Below are 23,031 nucleotides of genomic sequence, written 5' to 3' on the forward strand. Positions count from 1 at the left end.
TGACACTCTCTCTGTCTCTGTCCCCTGACACTCTCTCTGTCTCTGTCCCCTGACACTCTGTCTGTCTCTGTCCCCTGACACTCTCTCTGTCCCCTGACACTCTCTCTGTCTCTGTCCCCTGACACTCTCTCTGTCTCTGTCCCCTGACACTCTCTCTGTCTCTGTCCCCTGACACTCTCTCTGTCTCCTGGCCCTGACGCTCTCTCTGTCTCTGTCCCCTGACACTCTCTCTGTCTCTGTCCCCTGACACTCTCTCTGTCTCTGTCTCCTGACACTCTCTCTGTCTCTGTCCCCTGACACTCTCTCTGTCTCTGTCTCCTGACACTCTCTCTGTCCCCTGACACTCTCTCTGTCTCTGTCCCCTGACACTCTCTCTGTCTCTGTCCCCTGACACTCTCTCTGTCTCTGTCCCCTGACACTCTCTCTGTCTCTGTCCCCTGACACTCTCTCTGTCTCTGTCTCCTGACACTCTCTCTGTCTCTGTCCCCTGACACTCTCTCTGTCTCTGTCCCCTGACACTCCCTCTGTCCCCTGACACTCTCTCTGTCTCTGTCCCCTGACACTCTCTCTGTCTCTGTCCCCTGACACTCTCTCTGTCTCCTGACACTCTCTCTGTCCCCTGACACTCTCTCTGTCTCTGTCCCCTGACACTCTCTCTGTCCCCTGACACTCTCTCTGTCCCCTGACACTCTCTCTGTCTCTGTCCCCTGACACTCCCTCTGTCCCCTGACACTCTCTCTGTCTCTGTCCCCTGACACTCTCTCTGTCTCTGTCCCCTGACACTCTCTCTGTCTCCTGGCCCTGACACTCTCTCTGTCTCTGTCCCCTGACACTCTCTCTGTCTCTGTCCCCTGACACTCTCTCTGTCTCTGTCCCCTGACACTCTCTATGTCTCTGTCCCCTGACACTCTCTCTGTCTCTGTCCCCTGACGCTCTCTCTGTCTCTGTCCCCTGACACTCTCTCTGTCTCTGTCCCCTGACACTCTCTCTGTCCCCTGACACTCTCTCTGTCTCTGTCCCCTGACACTCTCTCTGTCCCCTGACACTCTCTCTGTCTCTGTCCCCTGACACTCTCTCTGTCCCCTGACACTCTCTCTGTCTCCTGGCCCTGACACTCTCTCTGTCTCCTGGCCCTGACACTCTCTCTGTCTCCTGACACTCTCTCTGTCCCCTGACACTCTCTCTGTCTCTGTCCCCTGACACTCTCTCTGTCCCCTGACACTCTCTCTGTCCCCTGACACTCTCTCTGTCTCTGTCCCCTGACACTCCCTCTGTCCCCTGACACTCTCTCTGTCTCTGTCCCCTGACACTCTCTCTGTCTCTGTCCCCTGACACTCTCTCTGTCTCCTGGCCCTGACACTCTCTCTGTCTCTGTCCCCTGACACTCTCTCTGTCTCTGTCCCCTGACACTCTCTCTGTCTCTGTCCCCTGACACTCTCTATGTCTCTGTCCCCTGACACTCTCTCTGTCTCTGTCCCCTGACGCTCTCTCTGTCTCTGTCCCCTGACACTCTCTCTGTCTCTGTCCCCTGACACTCTCTCTGTCCCCTGACACTCTCTCTGTCTCTGTCCCCTGACACTCTCTCTGTCCCCTGACACTCTCTCTGTCTCTGTCCCCTGACACTCTCTCTGTCCCCTGACACTCTCTCTGTCTCCTGGCCCTGACACTCTCTCTGTCTCCTGGCCCTGACACTCTCTCTGTCTCTGTCCCCTGACACTCTCTCTGTCTCCTGGCCCTGACACTCTCTCTGTCCCCTGACACTCTCTCTGTCTCTGTCCCCTGACACTCTCTCTGTCCCCTGACACTCTCTCTGTCTCTGTCCCCTGACACTCTCTCTGTCTCTGTCCCCTGACACTCTCTCTGTCCCCTGACACTCTCTCTGTCTCTGTCCCCTGACACTCTCTCTGTCTCTGTCCCCTGGCACTCTCTCTGTCCCCTGACACTCTCTCTGTCTCCTGGACCTGACACTCTCTCTGTCCCCTGACACTCTCTCTGTCCCATGTGTCCCCTGGTCCTGACAGCAATCCATTTGAGGTTCAGGAGAGAAGAAAAGGGCCACGCAGCTCTGTGTGACCCATTCAGACAACTTAAATAAGCCATGCGTGGTGGCATGGAGACATGGTGGCATGGTGACATGGAGACATGGTGGCATGGTGACATGGTGGCATGGTGACATGGAGTCATGGTGGCATGGAGACATGGAGACATGGTGGCATGGAGACATAGACACATGGAGACGTGGAGGCATAGAGACATGGAGACGTGGAGACATGGTGGCATAGAGACATGGAGACATGGAGACATGGAGACATAGACACATGGAGACGTGGAGACATAGAGACATGGAGACATGGAGACATGGAGACATGGAGACATAGACACATGGAGACATGGAGACGTGGAGGCATAGAGACATGGAGACGTGGAGACATGGAGACGTGGAGACATAGAGACGTGGAGACATGGAGACATGGAGACATAGACACATGGAGACGTGGAGGCATAGAGACATGGAGACGTGGAGACATGGAGACGTGGAGACATAGAGACGTGGAGACATGGAGACATGGAGACATAGACACATGGAGACATGGAGGCATAGAGACATGGAGACGTGGAGACATGGAGACATGGAGACATGGAGACGTGGAGACATAGAGACGTGGAGACATGGAGACATGGAGACATAGACACATGGAGACATGGAGGCATAGAGACATGGAGACGTGGAGACATGGAGACATGGAGACATAGACACATGGAGACGTGGAGACATGGAGACGTAGAGACATGGAGACGTGGAGACATGGTGGCATAGAGACATGGAGACATGGAGACATGGAGACATAGACACATGGAGACGTGGAGACATGGAGACGTGGAGGCATAGAGACATGGAGACGTGGAGACATGGAGACGTGGAGGCATAGAGACATGGAGACGTGTAGACATGAAAACATGGAGACATAGACACATGGAGACGTGGAGACATGGAGACATGGAGACGTGGAGACTTGGAGACATGGAGACGTGGAGGCATAGAGACATGGAGACTTGGAGACATGGAGACGTGGAGACATAGACACATGGAGACGTGGAGGCATAGAGACGTGGAGACGTGGAGACATGGAGACGTGGAGACATAGAGACGTGGAGACATGGAGGCATAGAGACATGGAGACGTGGAGGCTTAGAGACGTGGAGGCGTGGAGACATGGAGACATGGAGACGTGGAGGCATAGATACATGGAGACATGGAGACGTGGAGGCATAGAGACGTGGAGACATAGAGACATGGAGACTCGGAGACATGGAGACGTGGAGACATGGAGACGTGGAGGCATAGAGACATAGAGACATGGAGACGTGGAGGCATAGAGACATGGAGACATGGAGACATAGAGACGTGGAGACATGGAGACATAGACACATGGAGACGTGGAGACATAGAGACGTGGAGACATAGAGACGTGGAGACATAGAGACGTGGAGACATGGAGACGTGGAGACATGGAGACGTGGAGACGTGGAGACATAGAGACGTGGAGACATGGAGACGTGGAGACATAGAGACGTGGAGGCATAGAGACATAGAGACGTGGAGACATGGAGACGTGGAGACATGGAGACATAGAGACGTGGAGGCATAGAGACATAGAGACGTGGAGACATGGAGACATGGAGGCATAGAGACGTGGAGACATGGAGACATGGAGACGTGGAGGCATAGAGACGTGGAGACGTGGAGACATGGAGACATGGAGGCATAGAGACATGGAGACGTGGAGACATGGAGACGTGGAGGCATAGAGACATGGAGACGTGGAGACATGGAGACGTGGAGACATGGAGACGTGGAGGCATAGAGACATGGAGGCATAGAGACATGGAGGCATAGAGACATGGAGGCATAGAGACATGGAGACATAGAGACGTGGAGGCATAGAGACATAGAGACATAGAGACGTGGAGACATAGAGACGTGGAGACATGGAGACGTGGAGGCATAGAGACATGGAGATGTGGAGACATGGAGACGTGGAGGCATAGAGGCATAAAGACATGGAGACTTGGAGACATGGAGACATAGAGACGTGGAGACATGGAGGCATAGAGACATGGAGACATGGAGGGATAGAGACATGGAGACATGGAGACGTGGAGGCATAGAGACGTGGAGACATGGAGACGTGGAGGCATAGAGACTTGGAGGCATAGAGACATAGAGACGTGGAGGCATAGAGACGTGGAGGCATAGAGACATAGAGACGTGGAGACATGGAGACATAGAGACGTGGAGGCATAGAGACGTGGAGACATGGAGACGTGGAGACATAGAGACATGGAGGCATAGAGACATGGAGACGTGGAGGCATAGAGACATGGAGACGTGGAGACGTGGAGGCATAGAGACATAGAGACGTGGAGACATAGAGACATAGAGACGTGGAGACATGGAGACGTGGAGGCATAGAGACATAGAGACGTGGAGGCATAGAGACGTGGAGGCATAGAGACGTGGAGACATGGAGACATGGAGACATAGAGACGTGGAGACATAGAGACATAGAGACATGGAGACGTGGAGGCATAGAGACATAGAGACATGGAGACGTGGAGACATAGAGACATAGAGACATGGAGACGTGGAGACATGGAGGCATAGAGACATGGAGACGTGGAGGCTTAGAGACGTGGAGACATGGAGACGTGGAGACATAGAGACGTGGAGGCATATTGACGTGGAGGCATAGAGACGTGGAAGCATAGAGACGTGGAGACGTGGAGGCATAGAGACATAGAGACGTGGAGGCATAGAGACATAGAGACGTGGAGGCATAGAGACGTGGAGGCATAGAGACGTGGAGACATAGAGACGTGGAGGCATAGAGACGTGGAGGCATAGAGACGTGGAGGCATAGAGACGTGGAGGCATAGAGACATGGAGACATAGAGACGTGAAGACATGGAGGCATAGAGACGTGGAGACGTGGAGGCATAGAGACGTGGAGACGTGAAGACATGGAGGCATAGAGACGTGGAGACGTGGAGACGTGGAGGCATAGAGACGTGGAGGCATAGAGACATGGAGACGTGGAGACATAGAGACGTGGAGGCATAGAGACGTGGAGGCATAGAGACATGGAGACGTGGAGACGTGGAGGCATAGAGACATGGAGACATAGAGACGTGAAGACATGGAGGCATAGAGACATAGAGACGTGGAGACATGGAGGCATAGAGACGTGGAGGCATAGAGACATAGAGACGTGGAGACGTGGAGGCATAGAGACATAGAGACGTGGAGACATGGAGGCATAGAGTCGTGGAGACGTGGAGGCATGGAGACATAGAGACGTGGAGGCATAGAGACATAGAGACGTGGAGACATGGAGGCATAGAGACATGGAGACGTGGAGGCATAGAGACGTGGAGGCATAGAGACATAGAGACGTGGAGACATAGAGACGTGAAGACATAGAGACGTGGAGGCATAGAGACGTGGAGGCATAGAGACGTGGAGGCATAGAGACGTGGAGGCATAGAGACGTGGAGACATAGAGACGTGGAGGCATAGAGACATAGAGACGTGGAGGCATAGAGACATAGAGACGTGGAGGCATAGAGACGTGGAGACATAGAGACGTGGAGACATAGAGACGTGGAGGCATAGAGACGTGGAGGCTTAGAGACGTGGAGACATAGAGACATGGAGACGTGGAGACATGGAGACTCTGAGAAATGGAGACGTGGAGACATGGAGACGTGGAGGCATAGAGACATAGAGACGTGGAGACATGGAGACGTGGAGGCATAGAGACATTGAGACATAGAGACGTGGAGGCATAGAGACATGGAGACGTGGAGGCATAGAGACGTGGAGCCATGGAGACGTGGAGACATAGAGACGTGGAGCCATGGAGACGTGGAGCCATGGAGACGTGGAGACGTGGAGACATGGAGACATAGAGACGTGGAGACATGGAGACGTGGAGACATAGAGACGTGGAGACATAGAGACGTGGAGCCATGGAGACGTGGAGCCATGGAGACGTGGAGCCATGGAGATGTGGAGACATGGAGACATAGAGACGTGGAGACATGGAGACGTGGAGACGTGGAGGCATAGAGACGTGGAGCCATAGAGACATGGAGATGTGGAGACATGGAGACTCGGAGACATGGAGACGTGGAGACATGGAGACGTGGAGGCATAGAGACGTGGATGCTGGGAAAATGAGCTAGTGGACTCAGGGACCTTAAGATAGGACTCGCTGTCCGTGTCTCTCAATCTGGACAAGGCTAAAGAATGTTTATCAGTCACAGAATGGGCTTGTTGTCTGTGAGGACAGATGAGAGTTATCAGACAGAAATGACTCCTGGAAGGGGAGCCAGTGTGTTTGTTTCTCTCTATATTTATCCCTCAGTGATCATCCAATAACAGTCTCCTTTTCTGTGTCATTATTTACAGCAAGGTCTGACATTTAATATTACTCGTGCTGTTCGATGTCTAAAATAATCTTCTGAGATGATACACAATCATATGTTTGTATATATGGTCTCTTTTGTCCAAAGCGACTTACTCTTAAAAGGGCCAATCCATTTTGGATTAATAAATGAATTATATGTACCCGTTGATTCGTGATTAATATAATGTATAAATGCCTCATGAGCTTAGTTCAACCGTCGCCCCCAATCAGAACCCAACATATAAGCTTGTTCTAGGCCAATGTTTGTAAACAAAACGCTGTATAGCCTCAAAACATGGTTATTAAAACTATACATTTGATATCGTGGATGATCAGTCCTTGAGCTCTTGTCTATGAATTTGAGGGTGGTTTCATTTTCTCCAGCCCCGTCCCTCTGCTTTGTACCCGAGAACTCGTTATTGTTTCAACTGCTGGTTGCCCTTTTAACACAGTAGGCCTATTGAGAAACAGACTGGAATCACAACCCTGCCACTCTAACCATACTGAGGCATTGAGGTTCACTATTTACTATTGTGTCGCACTGCTTTGCTTTATCTTGACCAGGTCGCAGTTGTAAATGAGAACTTGTTCTCAACTAGCTTACCTGGTTTAAATAAAGGTGAAATATATTTATATATTTTTTAAATTGGCGAGTCAGAACTATATTAACTACAACCATAAAGCTGAGGTAAAATGTATTTCGCCATCGCACGGGATCTGGTTCAGTATTACTGTTCTCCCTCCCTGTGCAGAACGGTACAGAGAATTAACTCACACAAATGGTCTTTCATATTGTTTGTCGGAGGAGAGACAGAGAGAGGCGGCGCCAGGGACTAGCAGAGAGAGATAGCGCCAGCCGCCAGGGACTAGCAGAGAGAGATAGCGCCAGGCGCCAGGGACTAGCAGAGAGAGATAGCGCCAGCCGCCAGGGACTAGCAGAGAGAGATAGCGCCAGGCGCCAGGGACTAGCAGAGAGAGATAGCGCCAGGCGTCAGGGACTAGCAGAGAGGTAGCGCCAGGCGCCAGGGACTAGCAGAGAGAGATAGCGCCAGGCGTCAGGGACTAGCAGAGAGAGATAGCGCCAGGCGCCAGGGACTAGCAGAGAGAGATAGCGCCAGGGACTAGCAGAGAGAGATATAGCGCCAGGCGCCAGGGACTAGCAGAGAGAGATAGCGCCAGGGACTAGCAGAGAGAGATAGCGCCAGGCGCCAGGGACTAGCAGAGAGAGATAGCGCCAGGGACTAGCAGAGAGAGATAGCGCCAGGCGCCAGGGACTAGCAGAGAGAGATAGCGCCAGGCGCCAGGGACTAGCAGAGGCACTGCAGCCACCTCCGCTAGACTTTTGTTTTGCCCAGTTAGTCAACCTGGTGCTAAGTGATGTCAACATTTTGTCTCAATATTTATCAGGAATTTGGGATTATAATAATAAATGGAGTTTATATTTGCTCTCTCTCTTTTTCTGTCTGTCTGTTTCAGGAAGTGGGGGTCATGGGCGGGGTCACCAGAGAACCAGTATTTCCAGATGAGGTATGAGAGTGGAGAGCCCTGCTGGCAAGGCCCTACCAGGAACACCATGGTAGGTACATTACAGTACAGTAACACCATGGTAGGTACATTACAGTACAGGAACACCATGGTAGGTACATTACAGTACAGGAACACCATGGTAGGTTCATTACAGTACAGGAACACCATGGTAGGTTCATTACAGTACAGTAACACCATGGTAGGTTCATTACAGTACAGGAACACCATGGTAGGTTCATTACAGTACAGGAACACCATGGTAGGTTCATTACAGTACAGGAACACCATGGTAGGTTCATTACAGTACAGGAACACCATGGTAGGTACATTACAGTACAGTAACACCATGGTAGGTACATTACAGTACAGTAACACCATGGTAGGTTCATTACAGTACAGGAACACCATGGTAGGTTCATTACAGTACAGGAACACCATGGTAGGTACATTACAGTACAGGAACACCATGGTAGGTACATTACAGTACAGTAACACCATGGTAGGTTCATTACAGTACAGGAACACCATGGTAGGTACATTACAGTACAGTAACACCATGGTAGGTTCATTACAGTACAGGAACACCATGGTAGGTACATTACAGTACAGGAACACCATGGTAGGTTCATTACAGTACAGGAACACCATGGTAGGTTCATTACAGTACAGGAACACCATGGTAGGTACATTACAGTACAGTAACACCATGGTAGGTACATTACAGTACAGTAACACCATGGTAGGTTCATTACAGTACAGGAACACCATGGTAGGTTCATTACAGTACAGGAACACCATGGTAGGTACATTACAGTACAGGAACACCATGGTAGGTACATTACAGTACAGTAACACCATGGTAGGTTCATTACAGTACAGGAACACCATGGTAGGTACATTACAGTACAGTAACACCATGGTAGGTACATTACAGTACAGTAACACAATGGTAGGTACATTACAGTACAGGAACACCACACTAATGGCCACAGAAACAGAGAGCCTGAGAGACAGACAGACAGACAGACAGACAGACAGACAGACAGACGGACAGACGGACAGACGGACAGACGGACAGACAGACAAAGTGGTAGGAAGACACAGACAGGCAGGCAGGCAGACAAAGAGGTAGGAAGACACAGACAGGCAGAAAGACAGGCAGACAAAGAGGTAGGAAGACAGAGACAGGCAGAAAGACAGACAGACAAAGAGGTAGGAAGACACAGACAGGCAGGCAGGCAGACAAAGAGGTAGGAAGACACAGACAGACAGACAGACAGACAGATAGACAGGCAGACAGACAAAGTGGTAGGAAGACACAGACAGGCAGAAAGGCAGACAGACAAAGAGGTAGGAAGACAGACAGCGATAGATGCCTTTTTCATCCTCATGTTATCGTTGTACACTATTCACTAGTAGAAAGATACCTTATGAATCCACCCGATTTCTGAAGTCCCATTATAAGTTAAACAAAAACATGGCTGAAGACAGTATTTACGGAAGAGAAGCAGACGTACTCTCCACCTACTTTTCTCTGTCCGTCCAGTTTCCAGTCATTTCATACTCTCTCTCTCTGTCTGAGTTCACAATGTCTCCAGTCATTTCATACTCTCTCTCTGTCTGAGTTCACAATGTCTCCAGTCATTTCATACTCTCTCTCTATCTCTGAGTTCACAACGTCTCCAGTCATTTCATACTCTCTCTCTCTCTCTGAGTTCACAACGTCTCCAGTCATTTCATACTCTCTCTCTCACAGAGTTCACAATGTCTCCAGTCATTTCATACTCTCTCTCTCACAGAGTTCACAATGTCTCCAGTCATTTCATACTCTCTCTCTCTCTGTCTGAGTTCACAATGTCTCCAGTCATTTCATACTCTCTCTCTGTCTGAGTTCACAATGTCTCCAGTCATTTCATACTCTCTCTCTCTGTCTGAGTTCACAATGTCTCCAGTCATTTCATACTCTCTCTCTGTCTGAGTTCACAATGTCTCCAGTCATTTCATACTCTCTCTCTCTCTCTCTCTCTCTGAGTTCACAACGTCTCCAGTCATTTCATACTCTCTCTCTCACAGAGTTCACAATGTCTCCAGTCATTTCATACTCTCTCTCTCTCACAGAGTTCACAATGTCTCCAGTCATTTCATACTCTCTCTCTCTCTCTCCCTGAGTTCACAATGTCTCCAGTCATTTCATACTCTCTCTCTCTCTCCCTGAGTTCACAATGTCTCCAGTCATTTCATACTCTCTCTCTCTCCCTGAGTTCACAATGTCTCCAGTCATTTCATACTCTCTCTCTCTCACAGAGTTCACAATGTCTCCAGTCATTTCATACTCTCTCTCTCTCTCTCTCCCTGAGTTCACAATGTCTCCAGTCATTTCATACTCTCTCTCTCTCTCTCTCTCCCTGAGTTCACAATGTCTCCAGTCATTTCATACTCTCTCTCTCTCTCTCTCTCTCTCTCACAGAGTTCACAACGTCTCCAGTCATTTCATACTCTCTCTCTCTCTGAGTTCACAATGTCTCCAGTCATTTCATACTCTCTCTCTCTCTCTCACTGAGTTCACAATGTCTCCAGTCATTTCATACTCTCTCTCTCACAGAGTTCACAATGTCTCCAGTCATTTCATACTCTCTCTCTCACAGAGTTCACAATGTCTCCAGTCATTTCATACTCTCTCTCTCACAGAGTTCACAATGTCTCCAGTCATTTCATACTCTCTCTCACAGAGTTCACAATGTCTCCAGTCATTTCATACTCTCTCTCTCACAGAGTTCACAACGTCTCCAGTCATTTCATACTCTCTCTCTCACAGAGTTCACAACGTCTCCAGTCATTTCATACTCTCTCTCTGTCTGAGTTCACAATGTCTCCAGTCATTTCATACTCTCTCTCTCACAAAGTTCACAATGTCTCCAGTCATTTCATACTCTCTCTCACACAGAGTTCACAATGTCTCCAGTCATTTCATACTCTCTCTCTCTCACAGAGTTCACAATGTCTCCAGTCATTTCATACTCTCTCTCTCTCACAGAGTTCACAATGTCTCCAGTCATTTCATACTCTCTCTCTCACAGAGTTCACAATGTCTCCAGTCATTTCATACTCTCTCTCTCTCACAGAGTTCACAATGTCTCCAGTCATTTCATACTCTCTCTCTCTCACAGAGTTCACAATGTCTCCAGTCATTTCATACTCTCTCTCACACAGAGTTCACAACGTCTCCAGTCATTTCATACTCTCTCTCTCTCTGAGTTCACAATGTCTCCAGTCATTTCATACTCTCTCTCTCTCACAGAGTTCACAACGTCTCCAGTCATTTCATACTCTCTCTCTCTCACAGAGTTCCCAATGTCTCCAGTCATTTCATACTCTCTCTCTCACAGAGTTCACAATGTCTCCAGTCATTTCATACTCTCTCTCTCTCACAGAGTTCACAACGTCTCCAGTCATTTCATACTCTCTCTCTCCCTGAGTTCACAATGTTTTCAGTCATTTCATACTCTCTCTCTCTCTCTCTCACAGAGTTCACAACGTCTCCAGTCATTTCATACTCTCTCTCTGTCTGAGTTCACAATGTCTCCAGTCATTTCATACTCTCTCTCTGTCTGAGTTCACAATGTCTCCAGTCATTTCATACTCTCTCTCTCTGTCTGAGTTCACAATGTCTCCAGTCATTTCATACTCTCTCTCTGTCTGAGTTCACAATGTCTCCAGTCATTTCATACTCTCTCTCTCTCTCTCTCTCTCTGAGTTCACAACGTCTCCAGTCATTTCATACTCTCTCTCTCACAGAGTTCACAATGTCTCCAGTCATTTCATACTCTCTCTCTCTCACAGAGTTCACAATGTCTCCAGTCATTTCATACTCTCTCTCTCTCTCTCCCTGAGTTCACAATGTCTCCAGTCATTTCATACTCTCTCTCTCTCTCCCTGAGTTCACAATGTCTCCAGTCATTTCATACTCTCTCTCTCTCCCTGAGTTCACAATGTCTCCAGTCATTTCATACTCTCTCTCTCTCACAGAGTTCACAATGTCTCCAGTCATTTCATACTCTCTCTCTCTCTCTCTCCCTGAGTTCACAATGTCTCCAGTCATTTCATACTCTCTCTCTCTCTCTCTCTCCCTGAGTTCACAATGTCTCCAGTCATTTCATACTCTCTCTCTCTCTCTCTCTCTCTCTCACAGAGTTCACAACGTCTCCAGTCATTTCATACTCTCTCTCTCTCTCTGAGTTCACAATGTCTCCAGTCATTTCATACTCTCTCTCTCTCTCTCTCTCACTGAGTTCACAATGTCTCCAGTCATTTCATACTCTCTCTCTCACAGAGTTCACAATGTCTCCAGTCATTTCATACTCTCTCTCTCACAGAGTTCACAATGTCTCCAGTCATTTCATACTCTCTCTCTCACAGAGTTCACAATGTCTCCAGTCATTTCATACTCTCTCTCACAGAGTTCACAATGTCTCCAGTCATTTCATACTCTCTCTCTCACAGAGTTCACAACGTCTCCAGTCATTTCATACTCTCTCTCTCACAGAGTTCACAACGTCTCCAGTCATTTCATACTCTCTCTCTGTCTGAGTTCACAATGTCTCCAGTCATTTCATACTCTCTCTCTCACAAAGTTCACAATGTCTCCAGTCATTTCATACTCTCTCTCACACAGAGTTCACAATGTCTCCAGTCATTTCATACTCTCTCTCTCTCACAGAGTTCACAATGTATCCAGTCATTTCATACTCTCTCTCTCTCACAGAGTTCACAATGTCTCCAGTCATTTCATACTCTCTCTCTCACAGAGTTCACAATGTCTCCAGTCATTTCATACTCTCTCTCTCTCACAGAGTTCACAATGTCTCCAGTCATTTCATACTCTCTCTCTCTCACAGAGTTCACAATGTCTCCAGTCATTTCATACTCTCTCTCACACAGAGTTCACAACGTCTCCAGTCATTTCATACTCTCTCTCTCTCTGAGTTCACAATGTCTCCAGTCATTTCATACTCTCTCTCTCTCACAGAGTTCACAACGTCTCCAGTCATTTCATACTCTCTCTCTCTCACAGAGTTCCCAATGTCTCCAGTCATTTCATACTCTCTCTCTCACAGAGTTCACAATGTCTCCAGTCATTTCATACTCTCTCTCTCTCACAGAGTTCACAACGTCTCCAGTCATTTCATACTCTCTCTCTCCCTGAGTTCACAATGTTTTCAGTCATTTCATACTCTCTCTCTCTCTCTCTCACAGAGTTCACAACGTCTCCAGTCATTTCATACTCTCTCTCTGTCTGAGTTCACAATGTCTCCAGTCATTTCATACTCTCTCTCTCACAGAGTTCACAATGTCTCCAGTCATTTCATACTCTCTCTCTCTCTCTTTCTCACAGAGTTCACAACGTCTCCAGTCATTTCATACTCTCTCTCTCACAGAGTTCACAATGTCTCCAGTCATTTCATACTCTCTCTCACACAGAGTTCACAATGTCTCCAGTCATTTCATACTCTCTCTCTCTCTCTCTCACACAGAGTTCACAACGTCTCCAGTCATTTCATACTCTCTCTGTCTGAGTTCACAATGTCTCCAGTCATTTCATACTCTCTCTCTCACAGAGTTCACAAAGTCTCCAGTCATTTCATACTCTCTCTCTCACAGAGTTCACAACGTCTCCAGTCATTTCATACTCTCTCTCACAGAGTTCACAACGTCTCCAGTCATTTCATACTCTCTCTCTCACAGAGTTCACAATGTCTCCAGTCATTTCATACTCTCTCTCTCACAGAGTTCACAATGTCTCCAGTCATTTCATACTCTCTCTCTCACAGAGTTCACAACGTCTCCAGTCATTTCATACTCTCTCTCTGTCTGAGTTCACAATGTCTCCAGTCATTTCATACTCTCTCTCTCACAGAGTTCACATTGTCTCCAGGCATTTCATACTCTCTCTCACACAGAGTTCACAATGTCTCCAGTCATTTCATACTCTCTCTCACAGAGTTCACAATGTCTCCAGTCATTTCATACTCTCTCTCTCTCACAGAGTTCACAACGTTTCCAGTCATTTCATACTCTCTCTCTCTCTGAGTTCACAATGTCTCCAGTCATTTCATACTCTCTCTCTCTCACAGAGTTCACAACGTCTCCAGTCATTTCATACTCTCTCTCTCTCACAGAGTTCACAACGTCTCCAGGCATTTCATACTCTCTCTCTCACAGAGTTCACAACGTCTCCAGTCATTTCATACTCTCTCTCTCTCACAGAGTTCACAACGTCTCCAGTCATTTCATACTCTCTCTCTCTCTCCCTGAGTTCACAATGTCTCCAGTCATTTCATACTCTCTATTTCATACTCTCTCTCTCACAGAGTTCACAATGTCTCCAGTCATTTCATACTCTCTCTCTCTCACAGAGTTCACAACGTCTCCAGTCATTTCATACTCTCTCTCTCACAGAGTTCACAATGTCTCCAGTCATTTCATACTCTCTCTCTCACAGAGTTCACAATGTCTCCAGTCATTTCATACTCTCTCTCTCACAGAGTTCACAATGTCTCCAGTCATTTCATACTCTTTCTCTCTCTCACAGAGTTCACAACGTCTCCAGTCATTTCATACTCTCTCTCTCACAGAGTTCACAACGTCTCCAGTAATTTCATACTCTCTCTCTCACAGAGTTCACAATGTCTCCAGTCATTTCATACTCTCTCTCTCGCAGAGTTCACAATGTCTCCAGTCATTTCATACTCTCTCTCTCACAGAGTTCACAACGTCTCCAGTCATTTCATACTCTCTCTCTCACAGAGTTCACAATGTCTCCAGTCATTTCATACTCTCTCTCTCACAGAGTTCACAATGTCTCCAGTCATTTCATACTCTCTCTCTCTCACAGAGTTCACAACGTCTCCAGTCATTTCATACTCTCTCTCTCACAGAGTTCACAACGTCTCCAGTCATTTCATACTCTCTCTCTCACAGAGTTCACAATGTCTCCAGTCATTTCATACTCTCTCTCTCTCACAGAGTTCACAATGTCTCCAGTCATTTCATACTCTCTCTCTCTCTGAGTTCACAATGTCTCCAGTCATTTCATACTCTCTCTCTCACAGAGTTCACAACGTCTCGTCTCTCACAGAATGTGTGTGCAGGAATTTGTTCAATTAAAAATGTAGCATGTTTAATCATCTCATTTTTTCAGTGCCCCCCCCCCTCCCCCAACCCCTTCAACAGTTTAAATGGTTTCCAATAATCTGTAAATATATTATCTTACCATCCAGAGGCCCTTTGAAAAGCCTCAATTGAATTCCTTTGATATGACTCCCTTTTCCAAACCATGTGCATACGGCATAAATGAAGTCTCCGCTAGAAGAAGTCGTCCCTCATTATATTTGAAATGCTGAAGTCGGCTTTGCTCTTTTACCTCGGTGAAAGAGGCTTCTCTACCCCTTAGCGGGAGAATGGTAATGTGGGCAGTGGACGGCATTGTTTCAATGCAGGATATGAAACTAATTCAAAGCCAAAGGGACCCGTGCGGTGTGCCTGTTAAAAAGACACTCCAACACTGAAAGGGTGAGTCGGACTTCGTGTTTATTAATTAGATTCAAAAGGCTAGGGCTAATATGTGTGTTATGAACCGTGGATTTGGTCTCTAACTGAAATATATTGTAGATTTACACTATAGCCTATATATATATATAAATAGCCCCAATTCTGAACGTTTGTGAAATGGATGTGTGAAAAGGTATCTGGAAGCACTGAGCTAATTAGTACACCCCCTAGACAACACTTAGACAACCCCTAGACAACACTTAGACAACCCCTAATACACCCCCTAGACATCACTTAGACAACCCCTAATACACCCCCTAGACAACCCCTAGACAACCCCTAGACAACCCCTAGTACACCCCCTAATACACCCCCTAGACACCCCCTAGACAACCCCTAGTACACCCCCTAGACAACCCCTAATACAACCCCTAGACACCCCCTAGTCAACCCCTAATACACCCCCTAGACAACCCCTAGACAACCCCTAGTACACCCCCTAGACAACCCCTAGACAACCCCTAGACAACCCCTAGACAACCCCTAGACAACCCCTAATACACCCCCTAGTACACCCCCTAGACACCCCCTAGACAACCCCTAATACACCCCCTAGACACCCCCTAGACACCCCCTAGTCAACCCCTAATACACCCCCTAGACACCCCCTAGACACCCCCTAGACAACCCCTAGACAACCCCTAGACAACCCCTAGTACACCCCCTAGACACCCCCTAGACACCCCCTAGACAACCCCTAGACAACCCCTAGACAACCCCCTAGTACAACCCCTAGACAACCCCTAATACACCCCCTAGACAACCCCTAGACAACCCCTAGACAACCCCTAGTCAACCCCTAATACACCCCCTAGACAACCCCTAGACAACCCCTAGACAACCCCTAGTCAACCCCTAATACACCCCCTAGACAACCCCTAGTCAACCCCTAATACAACCCCTAGACAACCCCTAGACAACCCCTAGACAACCCCCTAGTACAACCCCTAGACAACCCCTAATACACCCCCTAGACAACCCCTAGACAACCCCTAGACAACCCCTAGTCAACCCCTAATACACCCCCTAGACAACCCCTAGACAACCTCTAATACACCCCCTAGACAACCCCTAATACACCCCCTAGACAACCCCTAATACAACCCCTAGACAACCCCTAGACAACCCCTAATACAACCCCTAGACAACCCCTAGACAACCCCTAGACAACCCCTAATACAACCCCTAGACAACCCCCTAGTACAACCCCTAATACAACCCCTAGACACCCCCTAGACAACCCCTAGACAACCCCCTAGTACAACCCCTAATACAACCCCTAGACAACCCCTAGACAACCCCTAGTACACCCACTAGTACAACCCCTAGACAACCCCTAGACAACCCCTAATACAACCCCTAGACAACCCCCTAGTACAACCCCTAATACAACCCCTAGACAACCCCCTAGTACAACCCCTAGACAACCCCTAATACAACCCCTAGACAACCCCTAATACAACCCCTAGACAACCCCCTAGTACAACCCCTAATACAACCCCTAGACAACCCCCTAGTACAACCCCTAGACAACCCCTAATACAACCCCTAGACAACCCCTAGACAACCCCTAGAGAACCCCTAGACACCCCCTAGAGAACCCCTAGTACAACCCCTAGACAACCCCTAGATAACCCCTAGACAACCCCTAGTACACCCCCTAGACACCCCCTAGACAACCCCCTAGTACAACCCCTAGACAACCCCTAGTACACCCCCTAGACACCCCCTAGACAACCCCCTAGTACAACCCCTAGACAACCCCTAGTACACCCCCTAGACACCCCCTAGACAACCCCCTAGTACAACCCCTAGACAACCCCTAGTACAACCCCTAGACAACCCCTAGATAACCCCTAGACAACCCCTAGTACACCCCCTAGACACCCCCTAGACAACCCCCTAGTACAACCCCTAGACAACCCCTAGTACACCCCCTAGACACCCCCTAGACAACCCCCTAGTACAACCCCTAGACAACCCCTAGTACACCCCCTAGACACCCCCTAGACAACCCCCTAATACACCCCCTAGACAACCCCTAGACAACCCCCTAATACACCCCCTAGACAACCCCTAGTACAACCCCTAGACAACCCCTAGACAACCCCCTAGTACAACCCCTAATACACCTCCTAGACAACCCCTAGAGAACCCCTAGTACACCCCCTAGACAACCCCTAGAGAACCCCTAGTACAACCCCTAGACAACCCCTAGTACACCCCCTAGACAACCCCTAGACAACCCCTAGTACACCCCCTAGACAACCCCTAGAGAACCCCTAGTACAACCCCTAGACAACCCCTAGACAACCCCTAGTACACCCCCTAGACAACCCCTAGAGAACCCCTAATACACCCCCTAGTACACCCCCTAGACAACCCCTAGTACACCCCCTAGACAACCCCTAGTACACCCCCTAGACAACCCCTAGAGAACCCCTAATACAACCCCTAGACAACCCCTAGAGAACCCCTAATACACCCCCTAGACACCCCCTAGACAACCCCTAGAGAACCCCTAGTACACCCCCTAGACAACCCCTAGTACACCCCTTAGACACCCCCTAGTACAACCCCTAGACAACCCCTAGAGAACCCCTAATACACCCCCTAGTACACCCCCTAGACACCCCCTAGACACCCCCTAGACACCCCCTAGACAACCCTTAGACAACCCTTAGACAACCTCTAGTCAACCCTCAGATACCTGCTTCATGGTTTCCTTTTATTTCTCTGACAATGGCAATATACTATAGATGAAGCACAATATCCTTTCCCCACTACCGAGCCGGGCCGGGCCGGGCCGAGTCGGGATACACTGGCCTGGTTACACATCCACCTTCGTTGATGGAACCGTGTTGGAAAGGACGACGTTAAACCCGATCAGTCCCGAGACTCTGCTTTTCATTTATCTGACTTGAATTGATCTGCATGTCCAGCCCTTTCCATGTAGCCTCACAGTGAAGTGTTTGACCATGTTCTGTTCAGGACAACCGGGGCTACAAGTAGAAAAACTAGTTGATGTAAACAGCTGGAGGTTTATTGACACGTCGATAGAAAAACAAGGTCTGCCAAAGCATAAACCTGATAAAAAATGAATGTAAATGAGTGCTGTATGTACAGAAATGGTTTGATTACTGGGAAATGAATATCCAACTCGTCAGTGACAACTGTTAGGAGTTTGTGACAGCAACTATGTAGAAGAACCCCTTCCAGTATTATAGACACTATGACCTGGGATTTTCTATGTAGAAGAACCCCTTACTGTAACGGCTTTCCTCCTCCTCTTCATCAGAAGAGGAGGAGCAGGGATTGAACCAAAATGCAGCGGCGTTTGAAGACATATTTATTAAAGAAAAAACACGAACTTGACTAAACTAACAAAACAACAAACGGTGTAGACAGACCTGGACGACGGACTCACATAACACACGAGAACGCACGAACAGGGAAAATAGCCTACACATAAAATGACGATGAACAAACAAACCGAAACAGTCCCGTATGGTGCGACAAACACTGACACAGGAGACAACCACCCACAACGAACACTGTGAGACAACCTACCTAAATATGACTCTTAATTAGAGGAACGCCAAACACCTGCCTCTAATTAAGAGCCATACCAGGCAACCCATAAACCAACATAGAAACAGAAAACATAGAATGCCCACCCAAACTCACGTCCTGACCAACTAACACATACAACAAACTAACAGAAATAGGTCAGGAACGTGACACTTCCAGTATTATAGACACTATAACCTGGGATTTACTATGATCTTCTATGTAGAAGAACCCCTTACAGTATTATAGACACTATGACCTGGGATTTCCTATGTAGAAGAACCCCTTCCAGTATTACAGACACTATGACCTGGTATCTTCTATGTAGAAGAACCCCTTCCAGTATTATATGCACTATGACCTGGGATCTTCTATGTAGAAGAACCCCTTCCAGTATTATAGACACTATGACCTGGGATTTACTATGGTCTTCTATGTAGAAGAACCCCTTCCAGTATTATAGACACTATGACCTGGGATTTCCTATGTAGAAGAACCTCTTACTGTATTATAGGCACTATGACCTGGGATCTTCTATGTAGAAGAACCCCTTCCAGTATTACAGACACTATGACCTGGGATCTTCTATGTAGAAGAACCTCTTACAGTATTATAGACACTATGACCTGGTATCTTCTATGTAGAAGAACCCCTTCCAGTATTACAGACACTATGACCTGGGATTTACTATGTAGAAGAACCCCTTACAGTATTACAGACACTATGACCTGGTATCTTCTATGTAGAAGAACCCCTTCCAGTATTACAGACACTATGACCTGGGATCTTCTATGTAGAAGAACCTCTTACAGTATTATAAACACTATGACCTGGTATCTTCTATGTAGAAGAACCCCTTCCAGTATTACAGACACTATGACCTGGGATTTACTATGTAGAAGAACCCCTTACAGTATTACAGACACTATGACCTGGGATCTTCTATGTAGAAGAACCCCTTCCAGTATTATAGACACTATGACCTGGGATTTACTATGTAGAAGAACCCCTTACAGTATTACAGACACTATGACCTGGGATTTACTGTAATCTATGTAGTAGAAACCCTTACAGTATTATAGACACTATGACCTGGGATTTACTATGATCTTCTATGTAGATGAACCCCTTACAGTATTACAGACACTATGACCTGGGATTTACTATGATCTTCTATGTAGATGAACCCCTTACAGTATTATAGACACTATGACCTGGTATCTTCTATGTAGAAGAACCTCTTCCACAAATAACTCTTCTGTAGCGTGTGAGATCATAGAGCAAAACGTGTCCGTGAAAGTCTCTGCTTTTCTTAGATGGTTTTTAATAGTGTGTAGCTCAAACCATTCAGTCTCTACACTCTACGGGTGTTTTTGTTTTTAATTCCCCCCCCCCCCGTTTGTTTCACTAACACCACTCTAGCGCCCCCCCCCTCCCCTGTTACTCAGACTAATGCAGAGGAAAATAGACGAATCCAACGGTACGACTCTGTAGTCTGTAGCTCAAACACACAATGTATAAAATAGGTTAGAAGTCCTGAATCACTGTGACGTGACGGCGGGTCAGTAATGAAACCTTCTGCGAGCAAAACATCAGTACTGTCATTTACTATGGTACATTTCAGAAACTACCACATGGACACACTGTTGACACCTAGTCTATGGTGTCATGGAAGGTTCTGCCTCGTGCGGTAGGTTTTGTGGGTTTTGACACTCTTATGTAGGTGTCATAACCAGTCATAAAATAACATAATATATGTCACAACAGGTGTTAATATATGGGTCATGACAGTGTTATAACAGGCTATGTCAGCAGTTATGGGATATTATGGTGTGGTTATGACTGTGTTATAACAGGTTATGTCAGCTATGATGGTGTGGTTAGTTATGACTGTGTTATGACCATGTTATAACAGGCTATGTCAGCTGTTATGGGATATTATGGTGTGGTTATGACTGTGTTATAACAGGTTATGTCAGCTATTATGGTGTGGTTAGTTATGACTGTGTTATAACAGGTTATGTCAGCTATTATGGTGTGGTTAGTTATGACTGTGTTATGACCATGTAATAACAGGCTATATCAGCTGTTATGGGATATTATGGTGTGGTTATGACTGTGTTATAACAGGTTATGTCAGCTATTATGGTGTGGTTATGACATGGTTATGACAGTGTCGTAACGTGTTATGACGCTGGGTGTCGAGTAAAGTGTTACCGTAATTTGTGTGTGTTGTCGAAAGAAATAATTCTGAACTGCAATTTAAGTGGGCCTAATTTGATCATTAGTTCCTCTTATTCTACCACAGTATCACAACAGTAATTCTATAACAACAACTACAAATAAAGAGACACAAATGTAATGCTTCTTAAAATACACAGCAGCAATGCCACGGTGCTTCTCCTGTGGTATCCGCACGGTCCTTTACGAGAGGCACACGACAAGCCTCTTGACTCAATGTCTCTCTTCCTATTCACTTCTTCTCCGTGACTATCTGCCTCCTCGTTTGTTTTTCTAGGTCATGTTGATATGTGGGACAGAGACAGCCTTGAGATCGGTAAAGGAGCCCAGCAAATGCCAGTACGTCATGGAGCTTCAGACTCCCGTGTCCTGTCAGCCGGCGCTGAGGCAGCGGGGCATACACAGTGAACTTTGACCCCCAGGGACCAAGGGAGGGAGCCATGCAGCCCCCATGCCGCTGGTGACAGACTTGTTCCGGGGCCACTCGGGGCCCCCAGTGTCCTCTGCCTTTGTGTCAGAACACATATCGCAATAATTGCTGTAGCTTATAATATGTTGTTGTCTTGTTACCATGGTGTTTTTGTTCCTCCTGACTGTCACGCTGTTCATTTCCATTGTGTTTCGTTGAGCTTTGTGGATTGAGGAGTTGAAGGAGTCTTTTCATGTAAAATTTTGTTCTAGAAATGTAGACATTTTAATTACACTTGCTGTATGTGTTAGGTTTTACGCTTTGCAATACGCTTCTCTGTGTCATTCCTGTTAAAACAATTATAATCACAGTAGTTTCCAAACACTATCTAATGACAGATTGACTTAATGCTATGATTTTTGTAACAAAGAAATGACTCTGATTGGAATGAAAATAAAAGGGACTATTTTGGATAGCAGCAATGCCTTTTCAAATAGTATCATCGGTTACAACACTATTTTTGCACAAAGTATTTACACAAAAACAACACAACACACTGTATAACAACAAAATATACAGTACCAGTCAAAAGTTTGGACACACCTACTCATTAGACATTAAAACTATGAAATAACACATATGGTATCATGTAGTAACCAAAAAATTTGTTAAATCAAAATATATTTTAGATTCTTCAAAGTAGCCACCCTTTGCCTTGATGACATCTTTGGCATTCTCTCAACCAGTTACATGAGGTAGTCACCTGGAATGTATTTCAATTAACAGGTGTGCCTTGTTAAAAAGTTAATTTGTGGAATTTCTTTCCTTGTTAATGCGTTTGAGACAATCAGTTGTGTTGTGACAAGGTAGGGGGGTATACAGAAGATAGCTCTATTTAGTAAAAGACCAAGTCCATATTATGGCAAGATCAGCTCAAATAAGCAAAGAGAAACGACAGTCCGTCAATACGGAATATTTCAATAACTTTCTTCAAGTGCAGTCGCAAAAACAACCAAGCTCTATGATGAAACAGGCTTTCATGAAGACCGCCACAGGAATGGACGACCCAGAGTTACCTCTGCTGCAGAGGATAAGTTCATTAGAGTTAACTGCACCTCAGATTGCAGCCTTATTAAATGCTTCACAGAGTTCAAGTAACAGACACATCTCAACTGTTCAGAGGAGACTGCATGAATCAGGCCTTCA

General features: G+C 47.0%; 1 protein-coding gene across 3 annotated transcripts in view; it reads left to right on the forward strand.

The window, feature by feature from the left end:
• Positions 1–22,303, forward strand: part of LOC129865935 (glucosidase 2 subunit beta-like) — a 316,514-nt gene extending 294,211 nt beyond the window's left edge. For 2 of the 3 annotated variants that reach the window (XM_055939021.1, XM_055939024.1), the window contains 2 exons: positions 7,947–8,046; positions 21,694–22,303. In XM_055939021.1, coding sequence (XP_055794996.1) covers positions 7,947–8,046; positions 21,694–21,831 — 238 coding nt within the window. In that variant the 3' untranslated portion in view covers positions 21,832–22,303. The remainder of the gene's footprint in view (positions 1–7,946; positions 8,047–21,693) is intronic. The other variant, XM_055939023.1, reaches the window with a different exon arrangement.
• Positions 22,304–23,031: the final 728 nt, after the last annotated feature.

The sequence above is a fragment of the Salvelinus fontinalis genome, chromosome 11 (assembly GCF_029448725.1).
Source record: "Salvelinus fontinalis isolate EN_2023a chromosome 11, ASM2944872v1, whole genome shotgun sequence".
Classification (NCBI taxonomy): domain Eukaryota; kingdom Metazoa; phylum Chordata; class Actinopteri; order Salmoniformes; family Salmonidae; genus Salvelinus; species Salvelinus fontinalis.